This window comes from Oncorhynchus masou, chromosome 32 (assembly GCF_036934945.1).
Source record: "Oncorhynchus masou masou isolate Uvic2021 chromosome 32, UVic_Omas_1.1, whole genome shotgun sequence".
Classification (NCBI taxonomy): Eukaryota; Metazoa; Chordata; class Actinopteri; order Salmoniformes; family Salmonidae; genus Oncorhynchus; species Oncorhynchus masou.
The window spans coordinates 84,682,310-84,700,769 of NC_088243.1; the positions used below are offsets into that span (position 1 = coordinate 84,682,310).

The window sequence follows — 18,460 nt, forward strand, 5'->3', positions numbered from 1 at the left end:
TAATCCGAGTCATTCTCAGAGTTATTTTTATTACAATAACACATTCAAAATACATTCAAAGTCAAGTTTTGTATCGAATTTAACTCTGGAACTACGAAAACTGTTTTTTTTTTATCGAAGATAAATGTATTACATAATCAAATGCAGCCTACTACAAGTAACTTTAAGTAAAACACAGTACAACACACACAGTTGATCCTCCACCCGTGGCCACTGTCATATCCCGGAGGGTCAGGCATCTGCTATCCTGGTTATTGCAGGTTTCCCGATGTTTTTGCAGTGCGCTCGTCTTACTTGGGAGGCAGTGGATCCACCAACTTGTTGTGCACATGCATCATCCCTGTAGGAGAAATAATAATAGGTCAAGTGAGTTAGATTTTCCACTTCATTCACAATTCTGTTTTTATTGAAGAAAATAATGTATTCCTCCCGGGCCAATAATAAAACAAAACACAATGAATTTGAAAACTGATGAAGCACTTGTTCATAAAGCCATGCACGCAGCACAATCATGGAATGCACTGTGAGGACCAAGTCCTTTAGTAAAGAAGTAGACCCTCACCTCGGAAGTACTTGACAGTTTTAACCCTCAGTTCCAGGGTAGCATCCTCGTCACACACAAACACAGTCTGAGGGTGCTGCTGAAAGGCTGACACCGTCCACATGTGGTTCACCCCTTCCTCTATGGCCTTGTACAGGGCAAACGCTTTGTGTACTCCCGTGATGAGAATCATGACCTGGAGACATTATCATCATCATCATCATCCTATAAACTGTTATTACATGGTTATAGATCGGCATTACATTCGTATAGACTAGTATTACATTGTTACAATAAAGAAGCAGTAAAATGACATCTTGAGGCAATGTGTAACAGCCTCTTTATATAACAATTGAATAAGTATAGGAACTGTAAAGGGACCAGTTGTCCATGAAAAAATTAGTTACAAGAGAAGACAGACCAGAAACATAAAGCAGAGACAGACATCTTGAAATCAGCTCTTAACCTCTCTGGCGTCCATGACAGTGGCCACTCCCACAGTCAGAGCCATGGTGGGTACTTTAGACAGATCTCCGTCAAAGAAGCGTGCGTTGGCCAGGATGGTGTCCTGAGCCAGGGTCTTCACTCTGGTCCTGGACAATAGACTGGAGCCTGGCTCGTTGAAGGCAATGTGGCCATCCGGTCCAATACCTGACAGACAGGGTGGGTTACATTTGTTGGATTTTGGTATTGACATTTCAAAGTCTGTTGTTTTCTGAACTGGTTTGTGCTTGTGGTGTGCATTTTTTACATAATGACCCTTAATACATAAGTATTCAGACCCTTTACTCAGGACTTTGTTGAAGCACCTTTGGCAGTGATTACAACCTCGAGTCTTATTGGGTACAAGCTTGGCACACCTGTATTTGGAGAGTTTCTCCCACTCCTCTCTGAAGAGCCTCTCAAGCTCTGTCATGTTGGATGGGGAGTGTCCAATCACAGCTATTTTCAGGTCTCCAGAGACGTTAGATCGGGTTCAAGTCCAGGCTCTGGCTGGGCCACTCAAGGATATTCAGAGACTTGTCCCGAAGTCACTCCTGCGTTGTCTTGGCTGTGTGCTTAGGGTCGTTGTCCTGTTGGAAGGTGAACCTTCTCCCCAGTCTGAGGTCCTGAGTGCACTGGAGAAGGTTTTCATCAAGGATCTCGCTGTACTTTGCTCTGTTCATCTTTCCCTCGATTCTGACTAGACTCCCAGTCCCTGCCGCTGAAAAATATCCCCACAGCATGATGCTGCCACCACCGTGCTACACCATAGAGATGATGCCAGGCGTGGCGCTTGGCATTCAGACTAAAGAGGTCAATCTTGGTTTCATCCGTCCAGAGAATCTTGTTTCTCATGGTCTGAGAGTCTTTAGGTGCCTTTTGGCAAACTCCAAGTGGGCTACCATGTGCCTTGTACTGAGGAGTGGCTTCCGTCTGGCCACTCTACTATAAAGGTCTGATTGGTGGAGTGATGCAGAGATGGTTCTCCTTCTGGAAGGATCTCCCATCGCCACAGAGGAACTCTGGATCTCTGTCAGAGTGACCATCGGGTTCGTGTTCACCTCCCTGACCAAGGCCCTTCTCCCCTGATTGCTTAGTTTGACTGGGCGACCAGCTCTAGGAAGAGTCTTGGTGGTTCCAAACTTCTTACATTTAAGAATGATGGTTGGCCACTTTGTTTGTTGGGACCTTCAATGCTGCAGACATTTTTTGGTACCCTTCCCCAGATCTGTGCCTCGACACAATCCTGTCTCGGAACTCTAAGGACAATTCCTTCGACCTCATGGCTTGGTTTTTGCTATGACATGCACTGTCAACTCTGGGACCTTACAGTGCATTCGGGAAGTATTCAGACCCCTTCACCTTTTCCACGCTTTGTTACTTTACAGATTTATTCTAAAATATGTTATTGTTTTTTTTTACCTCATTAATCTACACACGATACCCCATAATGACAAAGCAAAAAAACGTTTTTATACATTTTAGTATGGCTTGGTTTTCGCTATGACATGCACTGTCAACTGTGGGACCTTATATAGACAGGTGTGTGCCTTTCCAAATCATATCCAATCAATTGATTTTACCACAAGTGGACTCCAATCAAGTTGTAGAAACATCTCAAGGACGATCAATGGAAACAGGATGCACTTGAGCTCAATTTAGAGTCTCATGTCAAAGGGTCTGAAAACTTATGTAAATAAGGTATGTATGTATATATATATATATATATATACACATTTGCACACATTTCTAAAACCTGTTTTTGATTTGTCAGTATTGTGTTTAGATTGATGAGAGAGAAAAAAAATGATTTAATCAATTTTAGAATAAGGCTGTAAAGTAACATTTGGAAAAAGTCAAGGGGCCTGAATACTTTCTGAATGCACTGTATAACAGAGTAAATATAATAGATATACTCAATACCATCATATCAATATCCTCCCTCCCTACCTGCCTCCCTCCCTCCCTACCTACCTCCAACAAAGAGGTCAATTCCTCCAGCTGCTTTGATCTCCTCCTCAAAGGAATCACACTCCTCTACAAGGTTGGCAGCGTTGCCATCCAGAATATGGGTGTTCTCCGATTTGATGTCAATGTGCTTGAAGAGATTATTCCACATGAAGGAATGGTAGCTCTCTGGGTGATCCCTAGGAATACCTGCAAGATTTAAAAAAAAAACAGGGATCACAGTTTTGTATGGTTTCTCATGCTGTGAAGAATGTTGATACTGTATGGTGTAGAAATAGGTGAAATAGAGAAGTATTGTAAAGGTGAAGCTTACCCACATACTCATCCATGTTGAACGTTTTGACATACTCGAAAGAGATCTCTCCTTTCTTATAAAACTCAATCAGCTTCTTATAGCATCCCAGAGGAGTACCTCCTGGGGTGTACATTGGGGAGAAATTATTGTTATTTTCAACAAAATACCTCTAGTTTTACACGTCAAATAAATCTATGTTAATGTCTTTATGTAGACACATTTGAAGCATGATTATTATGATTGCACCATTGCCTGTACAATGGAAAGGAAGGCGTGCCCTGTAGAATCAACAGATGGCTTACCCGTGGGGAGTCCTAGAATGAAGAATCTGTCTGGTCCAGGGTTGAAGCGAAGGATTTTATTCCTGATGTACTTGGCAGCCCACTCACCAACTTGGTCATACTCATTCAGAATGATCAGCTTCATGGTCCTAAATTAAAAGCTTTAAAATCACAGCAAAACTTGGATGGTGAATACAGATGTTATTGTATCAGAAGGAACAGATCTTGAAGCAATATTTGTTCTCCACCAAAACAAGCAGACTTTAGACCCATAAAATGAGGACTTGCTGCAGGAAGATGTACTAAAGGATCCCTACCCGAATTAACGGGGGAAGTAGACCAAATCAAACTATACGAAAATGCATTTAATTAAAGGCAAATGTTGAATCCACTGTACTTGAAAACGGTATCATGCATATCCAAAATCGGCCGCTGATGACGTTTGTACTAGCGTCTTACTTTGTGCATTAAGTAAATAAAAACAAACGCATTGATCAACTTACCGCATCCGCCTTTCCGCTTTAAAATACTTTGTTTAAGAAAGCAGGAACCTCTGTCATATGACTGACGCAGCTGCAGACACGAGGAAGAGGCGGGCGGAGTTCCTGCGGGAAGCCTCGATTACAGATTGAGGAACGCTGAATGTTTAACGGGATGAATAGGCAGGCCTTCTTTTCAAATTAAATTGTATTGGTCGCACACATATTTAGCAGATGCTATTGCGGATGTAGGGAAACGCTTGCGTTCCTAGCTCCAACAGTGCAGTAGAATCTAACAATTCACACATATCAAAAAGGTAAATTATGGAATTAATATACAAATATTAGTACGAGCAATGTCGGAGTTTCATAGACTAAATTACAGCGGAATAGAATACAGTGTAAACATGGAATAAGTAAAGCAGTATGTTTATTAAAGTATATAGGGGAGCAGCCTCAGGTGCAGGGTTGAGTAACTGGGTGGTAGCCGGCACGTGATAGCCGGAGCAGGTTTTGGATGGAATTGTAAAATTACTTATAATTAAAGCAGTCGTTATTTGACAGATGAGTGAAACATTTTTCATTGCCTTTATGCATTGGTAACGTTTAAGAAATCAGGGAGGAGAAAAAAATAATTCTCTAGATACATCGTCCAAATATAGGCCAGGCTGGTAGATCTGCCGGCCTTTGGGCTTGTCAAAATATAGCCTGAGAACGAAACGGGATTCCTCTAAAATGCTCAAATAAGGGCTACATGAAGCAATTTTCAATAACTTTATTAAAACCAAATTGCAACAATGACCCGGAACAGTTGGAGAGTACACAACAGAAACACCATCATGCAGCGCTCATCGTAACAAGCTTATTGCAGTTGGCTTCTTTACATTTTATATCAGCAATAAAATAATGGGCATGCTATTGGCAGCAGAAATACACCATCATTTTCATCAGGTACTTGGGGTAAATGTGCCGAAATTACAGTATGCCGCCTGCATTGACATGTGAAGTGGAGTTAATGGCAACATCTGAAATGGCACCTTGTTTCCTACATAGCGCACTACTTTTGACCAGGGCCATATGGACACTGGTCAAACGTAGTGCACTATATAGTAAATAGGGAGCCATTTCAGACGAAACCAAAATAGTTGACACTCCACTAGTAGCTCTGGGCTGTGTCTCAATCCCATCACCTTGCCTCCTTCCCTTGCTGCCTAGGTTGATTCCTTCCTTATCTCAACAGATCTGACAAGATAGATAAGACATGAGCAATGTGCTACAGTACTGTAGTTAATATATCCAGCATGCCTTTTTGGTAGACCATTCAGGTAGAGGTTGTCCCCCCCCCCCCCAATAATGCTTAGTTGAACTCATCTATCAAGTCCTATCAGGTCTGAAAGGGGAAGGTGACAAGGAAACATGAAAGGAGACACTTTTCAGATGAACACAGCCCCTGGGAGATGAGACACTGGTTGCGGTCTGTGTCCGCTTAGTCAAGGTCCATGTCTGGTCTAGGTTCCGTGGATTCCATGGAGGGGGGGTTGCCTGTGCTGTCGGCGGTCCCCTTCTCGGTGCCCTCTGCTGGGGCTTTCTCCTGGCCGTTCGCTGGTCCATTCTGCTCCCCTGCCTTGTTGTCTTTAGGCAGCTCCACCTTGGGCTTGGGCTTGGTCACGATGGGGTTGCAGGAAGAGTACAGCTCCTATTGAGAGGAAATAGTAGGAAGAGTGAAAGTTACAAATAACTGCAAGCAGTGTTAAGTTGGATTAGCAGAATGCCGGCATGCAGTATTACAGTAGTAGAAGGATATTCATGATCAAAAGGCAATATTGACAGTATACTGTAGCTTGGTTGTAAGGTTGGGTAACACTTCACTAGAAGGATTCCGACATAAGGACTACATAACACACCAATGTTGAATTCATAAGCAGTAAGCGCAAGTTTATATTTTTGTTAGAATATCAAAAAACATCTTAACAGTTAGTACTGTAGCTGTTCTAACCTGTATCTCAGCAGTTAGCCAGCGCCGCGGCAGTTAGCCAGCGCCGCGGCAGTTAGCCAGCGCCGCGGCAGTTAGCCAGCAGTGAAGGAATTGTTAGCAGTACTGTAGTTCATTGTAAGTTACCAGTACTGTAGGTAGTTAGTCCCACCTTAGTCTTGTCCTGTATCTCTCGGACTCTAACAGCAGGCTCCACAGTCAAGCTCAGTTTACTCTGCTGGTTCATCTTGCTGTTCAGCCAGATCATGGCTTCGTTCACCATCTTATCCACCTTGTTGATCTCTTCCTGGTCCAGATGGTCATACTGCTCCTCCTGGGGAATGGAAAGACAAGCAAAGGAACCGTGTAATATACAGCGCATTCTGAAAGTATTCAGACCATTTGATTCATTCCACATTTTGTAACGTTCCAGCCTTATTCTAAAAATGGATTCAATTGATTTTCCCCCCTCATCAATTTACACACAATTACCCCATAACGACAAAGCAAAACAGGTGAAGACATTTTTGCCAATGTATAAATAAAATAAATCACAATTACATAATTTTGCACGCCCAATTTTTCAGTTTTTGATTTGTTAAAAAAGTTTGAAATATCCAATAAATGTCGTTCCACTTCATGATTGTGTCCCACTTGTTGATTCTTCACAAAAAAATACAGTTTTATATCTTTATGTTTGAAGCCTGAAATGTGGCAAAAGGTCGCAAAGTTCAAGGGGACCGAATACTTTCGCAAGGCACTGTATTGGGGCAGCGGTACCCTGGGTGTATTGGGGCAGCGGTACCCTGGGTGTATAGGGGCAGCGGTACCTTGGTTTTATAAGCTTCAACGATCTTCATGTACATCTGGATCCGTTTCCCCATGTCATCGTAGGCTCTGGGTCTTTCCTCAGACTCCATGTACCTCTCCTGGATAGGCTGGCCCAGTTTCTGGAGACATCAGACAACACTTACATCAGAAACACTAGATAATGACTTGGCAGGACTTTAACTCATAATGACAATTAAAAACTAACATTTTATGTGAGAAGTAGTCATTGGTCTGAAGCTGGAAAAGGAAATTTCACATGAGTACAGTGCCTACTCCACCCACGCTCTACCAAGGTTTTCCAGCACACAGATTTGACCGACTACAGTAGCTATGTTGGTATATTGTACTTCAAACAATGTGTTTGCTGATTGCTTAGCATTCAAACATTGTAAAAACAGAGTAGGTAACGTTGGCTAGCTACCTAGCTAATCAAAATATATATATGTTTGCATTTGTTAATTAACCTCAGCTTAAATACCACCATATAACTAGTTATCAGTAGCCTAGTTTTGTTCTTAGCTACTTCTTATGACTGACAGCCTCTCGCAGGCAGCAGCAGCTGGGTTGTTGCCGAGCAACAGAGTTCCTCAACCCTGTTGATAGAACTCGGCTGGAAGTGTTAGCATTGTCAGAAATGCTACAAAAAAAAGGTAGCACATCATTGGTTATTAATGGACGGAAATGTTCACATGAGAGAGATACATTATGTAATAAAAACTGTTGCACCGTCAAACATATGTCAATCCGACATTATTTTAAGACCAATGTTCACTTTGCGGACGCTACAGTCTCGTTTTTTTATTTTACAAGTCAGTTAAGAACAAATTCTTATTTTCAATGACGGCCTGGGAACAGTGGGTTAACTGCCTGTTCAGGGGCAGAACGACAGATTTGTACCTCGTCAGCTCGGGGATTCGATCTTGCAACCTTCCGGTTACTAGTCCAACACTTTTAAAACGGGCAGCAGGGAACCTAGTGGTTATCGGACGTTGAGGATTTGAGCTAGGTAGGCGCAGAAAATACTCTGAAAACTCAATTGCTAACGACCCTGTAAAAAACCCGGTATGTGGTTCTTGGTTAACGGCCGGACGGCTCATGGCGAGAGGCAAGGGAGTGTGTTGTGTACCTCCAATCAAGTTGATTTGTCATCAACGTCGGTGACATACTGGCTTAGATATGATGGTAGGGAGATTTTAATTTAACACTGAGCTTCAAACAATGCATGCCGGTGTGACTATAATACATACAACTGAAAGCATTACCTGGGACTAGGGTGTGGGAGACTGTACCACAGTGACAGTGTATAACACTAAGCTTTACCTTCAGCACGGCCAGTTTGTCGATGTACTGTTGTTTAGGTTGGTCCTCTCCGTCTTCATACAGCCAGTTCTCTGTGTCCTCCAGTTGTAAAGACAGGGTATCCCGATCCTACACCCCAGTCAAAACACAGTCATTAACATTCAGTTAAGGACAGGGTATCCCGATCCTACACCCCAGTCAAAACACAGTCATTAACATTCAGTTAAGGACAGGGTATCCCGATCCTACACCCCAGTCAAAACACAGTCATTAACATTCAGTTAAGGACAGGGTATCCCGATCCTACACCCCAGTCAAAACACAGTCATTAACATTCAGTTAAGGACAGGGTATCCCGATCCTACACCCCAGTCAAAACACAGTCATTAACATTCAGTTAAGGACAGGGTATCCCGATCCTACACCCCAGTCAAAACACAGTCATTAACATTCAGTTAAGGACAGGGTATCCCGATCCTACACCCCAGTCAAAACACAGTCATTAACATTCAGTTAAGGACAGGGTATCCCGATCCTACACCCCAGTCAAAACACAGTCATTAACATTCAGTTAAGGACAGGGTATCCCGATCCTACACCCCAGTCAAAACACAGTCATTAACATTCAGTTAAGGACAGGGTATCCCGATCCTACACCCCAGTCAAAACACAGTCATTAACATTCAGTTAAGGACAGGGTATCCCGATCCTACACCCCAGTCAAAACACAGTCATTAACATTCAGTTAAGGACAGGGTATCCCGATCCTACACCCCAGTCAAAACACAGTCATTAACATTCAGTTAAGGACAGGGTATCCCGATCCTACACCCCAGTCAAAACACAGTCATTAACATTCAGTTAAGGACAGGGTATCCCGATCCTACACCCCAGTCAAAACACAGTCATTAACATTCAGTTAAGGACAGGGTATCCCGATCCTACACCCCAGTCAAAACACAGTCATTAACATTCAGTTAAGGACAGGGTATCCCGATCCTACACCCCAGTCAAAACACAGTCATTAACATTCAGTTAAGGACAGGGTATCCCGATCCTACACCCCAGTCAAAACACAGTCATTAACATTCAGTTAAGGACAGGGTATCCCGATCCTACACCCCAGTCAAAACACAGTCATTAACATTCAGTTAAGGACAGGGTATCCCGATCCTACACCCCAGTCAAAACACAGTCATTAACATTCAGTTAAGGACAGGGTATCCCGATCCTACACCCCAGTCAAAACACAGTCATTAACATTCAGTTAAGGACAGGGTATCCCGATCCTACACCCCAGTCAAAACACAGTCATTAACATTCAGTTAAGGACAGGGTATCCCGATCCTACACACCAGTCAAAACACAGTCATTAACATTCAGTTAAGGACAGGGTATCCCGATCCTACACCCCAGTCAAAACACAGTCATTAACATTCAGTTAAGGACAGGGTATCCCGATCCTACAACAATCAAATTCAACATTCAGTACACAATGGATGACATTTAAACATATTACAAAGAACACAATTCTGATATAAAGGACGTTAGACAGTATTATATCTTGTTGTTAAAGGGATACTTCAGGATTTTGGCAAAGAAGTCATTTATCTACTTCCATGAGTTCGTCGGACTGTAGGGAAGTAGTGACAGGGCTTCACTGACAAAGTCCCAAAGTATCCCTTTAAGAAACCTGCTGGGTGTTTCATGGGCAGCTAATGTCAGACACAGTCCTCACAGCTTCACTGACAAAGTCCCAAAGTATCCCTTTAAGAAACCTGCTGGGTGTTTCATGGGCAGCTAATGTCAGGCAGAATTGAAAGTACCACAGAAAGCCACAGTACTCACAGCTTCACTGACGAATTTCTCCAGCCTGCCGTGAAGTTTGTCCCTCATGTCGTACACATACTCCTCCACGTAGTTCTTAGCGTCGTTCCTCTCCTTCTCCAGCTTGTCCTGCATTATCATTTTACCCTGTTGAAACCAGACAAAAATCAACCACTTCAAGTTCCCACAGAACACTCTTTAAGCACTACTCAAAACAGAGAGAGAAACATGTCAAATACAAGTATATAGAAACAGACGGAAGAATACAGAACAGACAGATAACAAAGATATGGAGGATGGCACTAAGAGAGGATGGCACTAAGAGAGGATGGCACTAAGAGAGGATGGCACTAAGAGAGGATGGCACTAAGAGAGGATAGCAGTAGGAAGAAACACAACATCTGAACAAAAACAATCCAGCGATGTCCGATTTAATTACCTCATTTTCTACAAAGAGGTTGAGCATGTCGACGGCCAGCTCCCACTGAGGGCTGTTCTCAATGGGAAGCTCCAAGACTTTTGTCTTAACTTTGGGCTTCTTGGCCTGGGGAGGCAGGTCAGACTTCTTCTCGGTCTTACTCTCCTCTGGGGAGGTCTGGGGAGAGAGGAGAGGGAAACAGCATCATTAAGACCAAATATCCATAAAGTAGTGCCCTTCACTCCCGGTGAGTGTTTTTCAGCCTGCCCCTGAGATGGGTTTGTTCTGTCTGGTCGTTGACAAGACAACACAAACTGACCTGGGACCAGGCTACTTGCTTTTGTCTAAGTCTGTACAAACTGCAGTCCTCCGGAACAGAAAGCGCAGAATGCTACCATAAACATTTAGAATATAGATGTCAAATGTGTCATAAGCAATATAACCTCCATCTCCTCATTCTCCGGCGGTGTCTTCTCCTCCTCTTCTGCCTCTTTCTGTCCATCTCCTTGAGCCTTTGTCTCATCCTGGTCAGTCTGCATGTTGCCCTGCAGAGAGCGCAGGTCACTTCATTAACGCCACATCTCTCTCTGCCCAATGATTGGACAGACACACTTCCAGATAGCAATGCCATCAATATATAGTAGTGTGTCTAACTGAATCCCCTCTTCCAAAAGGTTGTGTGGTTTAATAGTGCATTTGCAGGCCTAGCTTTCATTGGACTCTGGTTTGGAAAGTTAATTGTAATTGTCTGCGTAGCGAATATTGAATAAGACACTTTGGTTTAAAAAAATAATGTTTAAAAGCAACATAAAATCTGAATGAATATGTTTGTTAACAATCACCTCTTCCTCCTTCTCTTGTGTTGCCTGCTGTTCTGTGTCCATGGGCTCCTCTCCTTCCTCGGCCTTCTGGACCTCCACCAGCGAGGCTGAGGAGACGCTGAAGATGCCGTGGATGTTGACCCTCACCTTCACCTTGACCTTGGAGCTCTCCCCAGACGCCTGGGGCACCACCTTCTGGATCACAAACTGACCTATAGGAGTGGACACAGGAAATAAAAGGTGGTCATGGCACATAGTCGGTACATGTGACAGGAAATGCTGATGACAAACTGAGCTATAATGTATTGTCCCCTTAGGGGGAAACTTACATTACTGACACTTGACAAAAACAGTTATAAACAACAGCAAAAAAATGTATTCAAAAATCAATGGGCAAGTCAATGATAAGCTTCACACTGCAAACTGTAGTCAACAGGCCATTGCTGCTATGAGGCATAACTGAATACGTTGCTATAGAAGATACTGTTGGCAGACAGAAAGGGACCCACAGGAGCGTTGTTCATAGTGGAGTCAACGCCGTGTACATACCTATGGTGGGGTCGGGGTACGGCAGCTCGTTGGGGGTGTTGTAGTAGGCTTCCAGAGAGAAGGGCTCCCTCCGGTAGAAAGTCAACACTTTGGAGAAGGGTGCAGCATGGTTCTTTGGGAATACCTCGCAATCGCTACAAATGAACAACACACATAGCAGTCTAGTTAGCACTAAAATAACTACAATGAAGCTATCACACAAAAAAAATGATCTATAATCAAGGTGATAATACACCCAGATAGGTATTGTAGTTTACCTCAAGCCTTCCTCTGCAGCAGAGTTCCATTTCAGAGAGATTGGGTAAGCAACTGCGTCTGTGATGGAGAACTCACGCACTTTGAATGCAGGGGACAGGATTGCACACTGAGGAGGCAGACAGGGGATATTCTTAGCAGCGAGACAAACCATTATTCCATCACCTTACTCCAGTAGAAATCAACAACAATGAATTAGGTCCTACTGGTAAGAAGGATATCTATAAACATTGGAATCCAGATCATTAATACATAGTATAGTAGCAGAAGCGTTTGGAGGCTAAGTTTCCTTTTCTAATTTGCTGAGTAAATCCTGGATGTCCAAAAGGTCATTTTAAGGTCAGGAGGGGGGAAACAGAGTGATCATCAGACCTGCAGGGCACATCCTCTGGCCACGGCCTCATCAGCATTCAGGGTGGTGCTCAGCTCCTTCCCGAAGAATCGACTGATCCTCTCTTTGACAGACGGGATACGGGATGCCCCGCCCACTATTTCCACCGCATAGATGTCCTCCTTCTTCAGTTCTGATTGGACAGGAATCAGGAAGGCACCAATCAGAACTAACAGTCACTGACATAACTCAAAACTATAAAAGACAATACTCAATGCCTACACAGATAATGCTCAATTGTAATGCTATATGCAAACCTACGATACTCACTGGCTTGCTCCATCAGGTTGTGCAGTGGTGCCTCCACTCTGCCCAGAACGTCAGCACACATCTCCTCAAACTGAACCCTAGAGAAAATACACATGCAGATGTAGGACCTTAATTTGATCACCTTGTTGTTGCAACTTCTTGCACAGCAGGAAATGCAAACGTGTAGTGTATAAAAAGTTTTAAAAGGCTCCTAAAGAGTTTGGAATTTTCACCTAAAAATGTCACACTTGATTTCCCCTAAATAAAATAAAAACTATCAAACCCTGCCAAAATGTCCATTAATTATAAATGTTGCTGCAAGATTATTTTCCTGCTGTGAGAAACTGGTCAAATAAAATCCTACATATGTGTATGCATCATCAACATGCAATTTCTCTGATAAAACTACCAGATGTCAAGGACCACCATGCGTTCTATGGTGTCACTATACTTACAATAATACACTGAACAACAGTATAAAATGCAACTATAGTAAAAGATCCATGAAATTTTCCATATGCACAAAAAGCGTATCTCTCTCAAATGTTGTGCACAAATTGGTTTACATCCCTGTTAGTGAGCATGTCTCCTTTTTCGAGATAATCCATCCACCTGACAGGTGTGGCATACCAAGAAGCTGAATAAACGGCATGATCATGACACAGGTGCACCTTGTACTGGGGACAATAAAAGGCCAATCTAAAATGTGCAGTTTTGTCACAACACAACGCCACAGATGTCTCATGTTTTTGGGGAGCGTGCAATTGGCATGCTGACTGCAGGAATGTCCACCAGAGCTGTTTCCAAAGAATTTAATGTTCATATCTCTACCATAAGCCGCCTCCAACGTTGTTTTAGAGAATTTGGCAGTACAACCAACCGGCCTCACAACCGCAGACCATGTGTATGAAGTCGTGTGGGCGAGCGGTTTGCTGAGGTCAACGTACTGAACAAAGTGCCCCATGGAGGCGGTGGGGTTATAGTATGGGTAGGCATAAACTATGGACAATGAACACAATTGTATTTCATCGATAGCAATTTGCATGCACAAAAATACAGTGATGAGATCCTGAGGCCCATTGTGAGACCCATTTATTTTAAGGTATCTGTGACCAACAGATGCATATCTGTATTCCCAGTCATGTGAAATCCATTGATTAGGGCCTAATGAATTTATTTCAATTCACTGATTTCCTTATGAACTGTAAGTCAGTAAACTCTTTGAAATTGTTTCATGTTGCATTTATATTTTTGTTCAGCACAACTTCGTCATGTGGTCATTGCACCACAGACCAAAATAAGGACTCATCTAATAGATCACGAAAGACCTGTTTATATCAAGGACCACGGCCTTGCATTCCGAGGAGTTCAGTTGAGATAACAATCTCATAGACTCACAAAACACTATACCTGTTGAGTTTTCCAGAGACGTCAATGTCGTTCATAAAGCACTCGATGTTGAGGGGCAGGTCTGAGGAATTAGCGCTCATCAGCTTCTTGAGTTTCTCACACTCCTGGTAGAGCCTGACCAGAGCCCTGGGCTTGGTCTTCACGTCCAGCTTGTACTTCTTCCCAAACTCCTCACAGAAGTGTCTCACCAGCATCTCGTCAAAGTCCTTTCCGCCCAGCTCCGGGTCGCAGGCCGTCGCCAGAACCTGAGGGATACGAAAATGGTATTAAAAAAACATAAATATGAGCAAAAACTAATTATTATTTTTCCTGAGCCCATGTGACCTGGCCAGAATAACTCTAGTCACTAGAGCACTTGTTTTGTTGAATAGCCAAAAGGTTATTGAAGTTGTCTGTAAATTCTGTGGACATTTCAGTTTTCAATAAAAACTGTTATTTTGTAGAATCAGCATGACCCCCCATAGCCTCCTCTGTCTCCTGATTAAAGACACCTACCTTCAGCTTGCCCTTGTTGAAGGCACAGACAGAGGTCTGATATCCAGAGTGTCCAATGTCCACAAACACCACAATCCTGGGCTTCTCCTCTGGAGCAGGGAGGTCCTGCTTATAGATTCCATACGCTAATGCCACTGGACGGAAGATATGCATAATCAATCTTTATTTTGAAAGAACAAATCACCTTAATATCAAACAATAAGGTGTGGTTGAGGTGTTGAGTTAAATAGCTACAGTAACTTTGTTAGTGGTCAACACAGCTCTCTCTATACCTGCAGTTGTCTCATTCATGAGCCTCAGACAGTTGAGTCCAGCGATCTGTGCTGCGTCCACCACTGATCTCCTCTCTGCGTCCGTGTAGTAGCAGGGGACCTGGGGAGGATGATACAGGCTGATTAGCCAGCAGGCCTAGAAACTCCATTCAAAATGGTTTTTCCACATCCTGTCTTTTAGTCATGTGACCAAATTCCTGGTCCTTCTAGTAAAGTGTAGCGCCCAGTGCACACTAGCACGCTGCAGATTGATACTCACAGAGACCACGCAGTCAGCCACAGGTTTCTTCAGTGCATGCTCAGCTGTCTCCTTCATCTTGGTCAGAAGCATGGCAGTGACCTGCTCAATGCTGAACACCTTCTCCTCCTCCATGTACATCACCTAAAGGACACACAGACACCAGTTGTCATTGTAAATGATTTGCTTTTGGGGTTCACACAGGTAGAGTACAATACAGAATAACATGTGAAAATATTATACGACAAAGACAGACAGACAGATAGACAACCAATATCTATGTTAATTACCGATTAGACAAGGATGATGAGTAATCTCCCTCCCCATTAAGCCTACTCATGTATTCCTCAGCTGTTTAAGGAGAACGAATCGTCACTGTTATCTCTCCTTACCTTAATGCCAGTGGTGCCCGAAGGCATCTGCGCTAAATCGTAAACAAGGCTGGATTTCAAACGCTGGATGTACGGATCAGAAAACGCCCGGCCATGAAATCTCTTGAAACCTTGGACTGTGTTCTTGCAGTTTGTGACGACCTGATTTGGGATTAGCAGGGAAATGATGCTGCATTATGCAAAATAAATCATTATCTCATATTAAAAAGTTACTTAATGATGTGATACCTAATGAAACAGGAGAAATCAGAAATGATGGAATAGCTTAAATCCCCAATCAAATACTTTAGACATAAAAGACTGGCTAAATTGACTCTGTGGTTTTATTTGGGGTCCTTTGAGGACATGCATGCATAATTATTATCTTCTGTTTTTAATAGTTCCATCAGGTAATCAAATATTGGCTTGGTTATGAAATCCCCATTTCTATGTATAAGCAGAAAACCATAAAACTTGCTAGAAGATTAACACCCTCAATGTGTCACCAGTCAACTAAATAATCAAGTAGAGGGCGTCCTCTATTAAAACATACCTGGCTTTTTGCGGCTGCACCAATAGATCGATTCCGTGGTCCAAATGACACACATGCTCTGAAAGAATGACAGCGGAATAAACATCAGTAAAATGCTTGTCAGTTTTCACCGGGCTTTCCGTAATAAGATAACAGCGCTAGCTAAGATAAAACACAGTAGTATTAAATTGCCCATCCAAATGCGTGTTATTAGCTGGCTAGTAATACAGAGCAGTATACAAATGATTCCTATGAACAAGTCCATTGATGTCGAGCGATTGCAGGCCTCCTCTCAGTCATGCGTCCATTCATACTTCATTAAAACAAATGACCCCCCCCCATTGTTTTCGAAAACACTCAAGATGTTACGTGGGGAATGTAAGTTAAGGTATCACAAATTAAATGCCGTAACGTTTAATTGGTCAAATAGCTAACAGAGTAGATGGATTACTCGTTTTTACAAGTCATGGGTAGATCTCTCCAGTTAGCAATAACATGAACATGCTGTGTTGCAACGCGGCTCGGCTAATGTTAGCCGGCTGGCGCACCTCCCTTGTCCGTCTTGCTGCCAAGGCCACAAAATGTGTTCCAATCCCTCTAGTTTCTCAATCACTTTAGGAGGCAAACATGTTCAAATTTACAATACACACCATATAAACCACACACATATAAGTGTCACTTACGGTGTACATCGATCGCTGTATTCATTGGCTACAGTTTCTATTCCTCCGGCTCTAGCTACCGCAACATAGCAGTTCAGAAACCCGACGTCGAATCCTACCACAGACATCTTCGCAAAATGTTACTTAATAAACAGATAATACTATGGAAAAGCACAAAGTAGGCTTACAGTTAATTCCCTAAATAGGACAGACCAGACCGCAAACTGAATGTACGTTCTGGTTTAATTCATTATCCCCACCCTAGTTCCATGAAAATGCAACTGAGTGCGCTACTTGCCGGCAAATTTGTTGATGCCTTCGAACAAGCTCACTTTCTACACCTCAACATAATAGATTTCAGTATAAAAGTCCCATGATGATTATTGCACAGGTCTCGAAAAGCAGACACTAGGGCCAAAGCATTTGAAATTTGTTGGAAGCAACGCGGATGTCTACAGAGACCAGCACAAGAACGGCATGTTCATGTTAGACTACATGACCAAAAGTATGTGGACACCTGGTCGTCGATCATTTCATTCCAAACTCTTGGGCATTAATATGGAGTTGCATCCCCCCCTTTGCTGCTATAACAGCCTCCACTTTTCTGGGAAGGATTTCCACTAGATTTTGGAACATTGCTGTGGGGACTTTCTTCCATTCAGCCACAAGAGCATTAGTGAGGTTGGGCACTGACGATGGGCGATTAGGCCTGGCTCGCAGTCTGCTTTCCAATTCATCCCAAAGGTGTTCGATGGGGTTGAGGTCAGGGCTCTGTGAAGGCCATTCAAGTTCTTCCACACCGATCTCAACAAACCATTTCTGTAAGGACCTCACATTGTGCAATGGGGCATTGTCATGCTGAAACAGAAAAGGGCCTTCCCCAAACTGTTGCTACAAAGTTGAAAGCACAGAATCATCTAGAATGGCATTGTATGCTGTAGAGTTAAGATTTCCCTTCACTGGAACTAAGGGGCCTAACCGGAACCATGAAACACAGCCCCAGACCATTATTCTTCCTCCAAACTTTACAGTTGGCACATTGCATTCGGGCAGGGAGTGTTCTCCTGACATATTTCAGTAAGGCCATTCTACTGTCAATGCTTGTCTGTAGTTTGCATGGCTGTGTGCGACTTTATACACCTGTCGGCAACGAGCTGAAATAGCCAAATCCACTAATATGAGTGAGTGTCCACATATATGGATTAATTATATGGACCATTCTGGATCCTTTTGTGACAAATTATTCTAAGGTACAATATGTATTGAATTAGATTCTTTTTTTATGGTTAATTTAAATCATGAAATACTCAATGATCATTCTTGAAATGTGTTATCGTAGTCTAGAATCATGACATTAAGCTTGTTTCTTTCATGATATTAAAATTCTCTTATTAGCAAGGTTATGGTGTTATAGGCGGACTTAGCCAACTACTTAAAAATAATTACATTTAACATTTTTTAAACTAAGCAAGTCAGTTAAGATCAAACCTTAAAATTTACAATGACAGCCTAACAGGGGACAGTGAGTTAACCACTTTGTTCAGGGGCAGGAGAAAAGATTTTTACCTTGTCAGCGCTGGGATTCAATCCAGCAACCTTTCCGTTACTGGCCCAACACTTTAACCACTAGGCTACCTGCCATGTAGACAGTATACTATACAGACCTGTTAACCTGTGTAAAATTGCATTGGGCAGTAACCTCATTGCTGTGTAATATTGCATTGTAACTTTACGCTAAGTGACAGATCATATATATATATATATATCTCTCTCTCTGCTGTGTCGTCACACGAAAGATGGCAAACCACTCATTTCAAATAT

At 42.8% G+C, this 18,460-nt stretch overlaps 2 protein-coding genes across 5 annotated transcripts; both read right to left on the reverse strand.

Annotated features, from left to right (window-relative positions):
* Positions 1-9: 9 nt before the first annotated feature.
* LOC135526719 (glucosamine-6-phosphate isomerase 1) lies at positions 10-4,175 on the reverse strand. 2 transcript variants are annotated; one of them, XM_064955322.1, is made up of 7 exons: positions 4,072-4,175; positions 3,590-3,729; positions 3,306-3,407; positions 2,999-3,181; positions 1,008-1,192; positions 563-737; positions 10-340 (listed from the first exon to the last, which is right to left on the reverse strand). In XM_064955322.1, exons 2-7 carry the CDS (start codon positions 3,711-3,713, stop codon positions 291-293), a joined length of 819 nt encoding a protein of 272 aa, XP_064811394.1. In that variant the 5' UTR covers positions 3,714-3,729; positions 4,072-4,175; the 3' UTR covers positions 10-290. The 2 variants fall into 2 exon arrangements, with proteins under 2 accessions (XP_064811394.1, XP_064811395.1); XM_064955323.1 differs by lacking the exon at positions 4,072-4,175 and adding an exon at positions 3,966-4,032.
* A 632-nt stretch (positions 4,176-4,807) lies between these two features.
* Positions 4,808-16,949, reverse strand: LOC135526720 (heat shock 70 kDa protein 4-like). Of its 3 annotated transcripts, none has more exons than XM_064955325.1 (19): positions 16,661-16,949; positions 15,999-16,056; positions 15,467-15,607; positions 15,096-15,218; positions 14,837-14,936; positions 14,565-14,698; positions 14,070-14,314; positions 12,681-12,757; positions 12,392-12,543; positions 12,022-12,128; positions 11,765-11,898; positions 11,237-11,427; positions 10,838-10,939; positions 10,416-10,571; positions 9,998-10,123; positions 8,171-8,278; positions 6,850-6,969; positions 6,192-6,353; positions 4,808-5,743 (listed from the first exon to the last, which is right to left on the reverse strand). In XM_064955325.1, exons 1-19 carry the CDS (start codon positions 16,765-16,767, stop codon positions 5,534-5,536), a joined length of 2,553 nt encoding a protein of 850 aa, XP_064811397.1. In that variant the 5' UTR covers positions 16,768-16,949; the 3' UTR covers positions 4,808-5,533. The 3 variants fall into 3 exon arrangements, with proteins under 3 accessions (XP_064811397.1, XP_064811398.1, XP_064811396.1); XM_064955326.1 differs by having other exon boundaries at positions 10,838-10,927; positions 12,672-12,757; XM_064955324.1 differs by having other exon boundaries at positions 12,672-12,757.
* Between the last annotated feature and the right edge of the window lie 1,511 nt (positions 16,950-18,460).

Excerpts from the sequence above, each read along its gene's own strand:
- LOC135526719 (XM_064955322.1), bottom strand. The coding sequence starts at position 3,713 with ATGAAGCTGATCATTCTGAATGAGTATGACCAAGTTGGTGAGTGGGCT. Across the intron at positions 738-1,007 it reads CTGTCATGGACGCCAGAGAG|GTCATGATTCTCATCACGGG; the intron begins GTTAAGAGCTGA and ends TAATGTCTCCAG. Across the intron at positions 341-562 it reads AACTGTCAAGTACTTCCGAG|GGATGATGCATGTGCACAAC; the intron begins GTGAGGGTCTAC and ends TTTCTCCTACAG.
- LOC135526720 (XM_064955324.1), bottom strand. The coding sequence starts at position 16,767 with ATGTCTGTGGTAGGATTCGACGTCGGGTTTCTGAACTGCTATGTTGCG. Across the intron at positions 14,315-14,564 it reads TCAACAAGGGCAAGCTGAAG|GTTCTGGCGACGGCCTGCGA; the intron begins GTAGGTGTCTTT and ends CGTATCCCTCAG. Across the intron at positions 12,758-14,069 it reads GTCTCTGGAAAACTCAACAG|GGTTCAGTTTGAGGAGATGT; the intron begins GTATAGTGTTTT and ends TATTTTCTCTAG.